This window comes from Gekko japonicus, unplaced genomic scaffold, assembly GCF_001447785.1.
Source record: "Gekko japonicus isolate JY-2015 unplaced genomic scaffold, Gekko_japonicus_V1.1 scaffold2827, whole genome shotgun sequence".
Lineage (NCBI taxonomy): Eukaryota > Metazoa > Chordata > Lepidosauria > Squamata > Gekkonidae > Gekko > Gekko japonicus.
In genome coordinates, this window is record NW_015163172.1 from 30,995 (window position 1) to 35,801 (window position 4,807).

Genomic DNA, 4,807 nt, shown 5'->3' on the forward strand with positions numbered 1-4,807 from the left:
GCTTACAAACTCCTTTCCCTTCCCCTCCCCACAACAGACACCCTGTGAGGTGGGTGGGGCTGAGAGAACTCTGACACAAACTGCTCTTTTTCAAGGACAGCTGTGCCAGAGCTTGTGACTGACCCAAGGTCACATCAGCAGGTGCAAGTGGAGGAGTGGGGAATCAAACCCGGTTCTCCCAGATTAGAGTCCGCACACTTAACCACCACACCAGACTGGCTCTCTGAATGCAACTGAATACTCAAGGAGAAAAGGAGAAGAAGGGGAAAAAACGGCATTTATGTTTCTAGATGCAGAGAAAGCTTTTGACAATGTTTCTTGGGTATTTTTGATGAAAGTTCTACAAAATACCAACTGTGGAACAGAATTTTTAAACTGGACGCAAAGTATTTGCATAAAACAACAAGAAGCTGCGCCTATGACTGTCAAAAGTCTTTAACCCAACCCAGGCCACGAACTTTTGGCGAAGAGGGGCTGCTGCAGATCAAAGTTACAAAGACACCAGAGAGAGGCTAGTCTCACCCGAGCCTTGGTAGCTGCCACCAGTCCTTCCCAGTCTATCCCAACAGCCCGGGAGGGAAAGGACAAATCTTCAGCGAATTAACAAGAAAAGTCAGCCCTGCAGAGTAGGACTGCAGTCTGAGTTTCCAAACACAAAAACAGTTATCCGGTAGGTGGTCAAAGGTCAAGGCTTCTGGAGGAAGGCTTTGAGGGCAAAAAAGGCAGAAATCCACAACAAGGTAAAAAATTATGTAAGGTGCAAAAAAATAGATTAAAAAGACAAGACTGTGAAGGATGTGAAACAAGTAAGTCTAAGCATATTCGGTATGGCTAACGCACAGAGCTAGGTTCCAAGTTACCCAACGCTGGTTCATCCCAGGCAGTTGGTTTCAGTCGTCCAAAGCAGCTCTCTCTCGCAGGGATATCCAGGGGCATAGCCCTCCCAAGCAAGCAGTTCAGGACGGATCCCACCACTGACATACTTCCACGCCATGTAGTAACTGAGCTGCCTTACGGTAGAGGCTAACTAAATCTATGGACAGGGTCTCTGTCTGACCTCAGGCCTGTTAAGCCAATCAGAAACCTGAGAGGTGACGTAACTCTCTGGGTGTTGCTAGCCTCGATGGACCAGAGGGGGAGAGAGAAACGAAACTATACTGCAGTTAAGCCTCGCCTCTTTCCCACAGGAAAAGCCAAAGGTGCAAGCTAGCAGCTCTAAGCTCTGCCTCTGGGGAGGTTTTGTGCAACCTGAACCAAAGATATTTGTGACACAGAGCAAAAAGGAAGGAACCGTTTTTCTTTGCAATGACCCTCCCATCGCAAGAGTCTAGAGTTCAAAAGAACCCGAGAGCAGAGATGGCTTGGCGACAGGTTTGACCTCTGGTCAAAATGTGACGCAAAAGAGAGCAGATGATCTGGCCAACTTGTACGATGGCTTGGGACAGGTTTGACCTCTGGTCAAAATGTGACCTTTTAGTTTCACTGCACTACAAGCTGCCGCTCTGGTTGATCTGTTGCTGGCTCCCCACACTGTGGGGGGTCAGGCTGAGACCAGGAGATGGGATGGGTGTGTGCGCGCCTAAGGCCTCCTAGTGATTTCCTGGCAGAGGCCAGATTGGAACAGGAGATGTCCTGCTACCCAGTTCGGCCTCTTCGCCGTTATGATAAAGCTAGAAGGGTCACCCTATTTAGGCTGTTGCAGCAAACTCCAGAGAAAATCCTGCCTTAAAGACTAAGCCAATTTTTATTGCAGAAGCTCAGCTTTCGTGGCACACAGCCCACTTCATCAGATGCATGACATGCATCCTCGATGAGCAGATATATATATACACACACACACACGGGGGTACAGAAGAAGAAAAAATCTGAGATCAAACAAGATACACAAAGCTAATTTAACACTTAAAAAGGCAAATCCTGCAACGGGGGGACATTGCGGGAAACCAACACATTTGCCTAGTGGATTCTTCAGAATTAGTTCGGTGAGGGACCCCCAATGACTCTGGAAGAGCTCTTCACTGCAATTTGCCTCCCACAATATCAGCAGGTATTGATTTAGGGGCCCAGCGCGGCTTAGGCCGTTCGCTCCTCCAATTTAGCCTCACAACACCCCTGCGAGGTAGGTTAGGCTGCGAGCTGCGTGACTGGCACAAGGTCACCCAGCGACCGTCCGTGGCAAAGCGGGGATCCGAACCTTCACTCCCCAGATCCTAGTCTGACACTTGAACCAGAACCCCACGCTGGCTCTCGGCTACCTGCACATTTCCCCACTGAGCCTTGAGGCCAGATGAACGAGAAGCTCGCTTTTTAAATCGAAAACCGAAAACAAAAAACAAACAAGGACGGTGCCGGCTCCAGAGAGCGTGCCGGGGAGTGACTCACCTCCTGACAGAAGGAGACGATGTTTTCCCAGAGTGCCTTGGCCTCGCCCTCGTCCGTCTGCCGCCGTTTCTCCACGTGCATGCTCTCGCGGCGCCGGAGCGGCTTGGCCCCCGTGCGCTGCGCCAGGTACCCCTGGGGCGTGTGGCAGGCCGCACAGTGCTTGGCCTTACCTTGCGGGCCGAGGGGGCTCTGGAGCTGCAGGCCGGGCAGACGCCCTTCTCCGAGCCGCACTCCGGGCACTTGGCGGCCGGCTCGTGCTCTTGGAAGCCGTGGAGCTTGGAGGAGCCGCACACCTTGCACTTCTGGGAGGCGGTGGGGTTCTTCAAGGTGCACTTCGAGCAGGACCAGGTGGTGAAGTCGGGGCTGGAGGGGCCGCCGGGGGTGAAGCGCACCGAGTCCCCCGTCAGGTCGATGGTGTCGCTGCCCCGCTGGTGGCTGCAGGCCTCGCAGGAGCCGCCCCCCGAGGCGTTGAGGACGGAGCAGGTGCTGCACTTCCAGGGCGAGGGGCTCACCTCCATCTCTTCCTCCAGGGCGCTCAGCCGCTTGGTGGCCAGCAGCTCCTGGAAGCGGAGGGCCTTCGGCACGGGGGCCGGCGGGGAAGCGGGCTGGGAGGTCTCGGGCGGCACCGGGGGCTGCAGCTGCGGGGGGACCTCTCGGCGGCTGCGGGGAACCGGGTTGTTTTGGAGGGCGGGGGAGAAAAGGCTGAAGCCTGGCACCTTCTGGCTGTCCTGCTCCGGGGGGTGGCTCTCCGGGGTCTCGGCGGTGGCGGCGCCGGGCTGAGGGGGGGCGGGGGCTATGTGGAAGCCGGCCGGAGCGATGACTTCAGGGACGACCAGCGCCTCTGGCGGGATCTTGGGCAGCGAGAGCTTGCGGGGCCCCCCGCAGGCCGAGCAGGAGTTGGCCACGGGGGTGTTGTGGAGGGTGCAGCGCTGGCAAGCCCAGCCGTCCTCCGGGGCCGTTGCCTCCTCCGGGCTCTTCCCGCCGGAGTCCTCGCTGCCGCTTTCACCCTTGGACATCTCCTCCTGACATGTCCCCTTGGGCTCCACCAAGACGGTGGGCTTGGGCAAGACCCCGTTGATGATGGGCAGCGGCGAGCCCCCCGGGCCGGGCTCGGGGGTGAAGCCGCACACCTCGCAGGTCTCTTTGCCCAGGTAGTTCCGGAAGGTGCAGCGGGCGCAGGCCCATTTCTGCTCTTCCACGCTCAGGCGCAGGATGTGGTTGAGGTCGGGCTTCTGGCGGGGGGCCTCACAGATGGAGCACTGGCGCTGGCCCACGGGGTTCAGGAACGTGCAGCGGGTGCAGGACCATTCCCGCACGGTGGCCATAGAACCAGGAGAGTGGGTGTGGCTGCAAGAGAGAAGATGGCTGTTACTGAAGGACAGAGGAGAAGCCCATGTGGGATCAGGCCAGTGGCCCACCCAGTCCAACGCTCTGAGTCACACAGGGGCCAAAACCCAGGTGCCCTCAGGAGGTCCACCAGCGGGGCCAGAACTCCAGAAGCCCTCCCACTGTTTTCCGCTAAGCACCAAGAATACACAGCATCACTGCCCCAGACATAAGAACATAAGAGAAGCCATGTTGTATCAGGCCAGTGGCCCACCCAGTCCAACGCTCTGTGTCACACAGTGGCCAAAACCCAGGGGCCCTCAGGAGGTCCACCAGCGGGGCCAGAACTCCAGAAGCCCCCCCACTGTGGCCCCCCAAGCACCAGGAATACAGACCATCACTGCCTCAGACATAAGAACATAAGAGAAGCCATGTTGGATCAGGCCAGTGGCTCACCCAGTCCAACGCTCTGTGTCACACAGTGGCCAAAACCCAGGTGCCCTCAGGAGGTCGAACTCCAGAAGCCCCTCCCACTGTGCCCCCCCAAGCACCAAGAATACAGGTCATCCCTGCCCCAGACAGAGTGCTCCATCTATACCTTGTGGCTAATAGCCACTGATGGACCTCTGCTCCAGATGTTTATCCAGTCCCCTCTGGAAGTTGTCTGTGCTAGGCGCCACGACTTCCTGTATTACCAAACCCAGCAAGGGCCGGGACAGAGAAAGAAGCCGTGGCAGGAAAAGTTTCTGGGTTAATAAATACGAGTGTTTATGCAGGCCACTTTAAAATGCTCCCTGACTATCATATGTGTCATCCCAGAACTCCTTGTAAAGAGAGCCTGCTCGTATTATTCTCTCTAGAGGGCTGTAGGGGGTCGCGTGTCTGTACCTGAAGCAAAGAGGCCAGAAATTGCCTAAAGCAGTGGTGGCGAACCTATGGGACGGGTGCCAGAGGTGGCACTCAGAGCCCTCTCTGTGGGCACGCGTGCCATCGCCCCAGCCAGGCCCAGACCATCGTGAAAGTGTCGAATTCTCTGCCAAATGATTTTAAGTAAATGAAAGCCTTTGGGATTGCTTTCCTTACTTTGTTTGGATCATCT

General features: G+C 56.3%; 1 protein-coding gene across 1 annotated transcript in view; it reads right to left on the minus strand.

Annotated features, from left to right (window-relative positions):
- The window catches only part of LOC107106882 (calpain-15-like), a gene marked incomplete at its 3' end in the record, with an annotated part of 33,716 nt that extends 29,988 nt beyond the window's left edge, over positions 1-3,728 (minus strand). The window contains 2 exon segments of the mRNA XM_015407097.1: positions 2,383-2,550; positions 2,553-3,728. Coding sequence (XP_015262583.1) covers positions 2,383-2,550; positions 2,553-3,707 — 1,323 coding nt within the window.
- Positions 3,729-4,807: the final 1,079 nt, after the last annotated feature.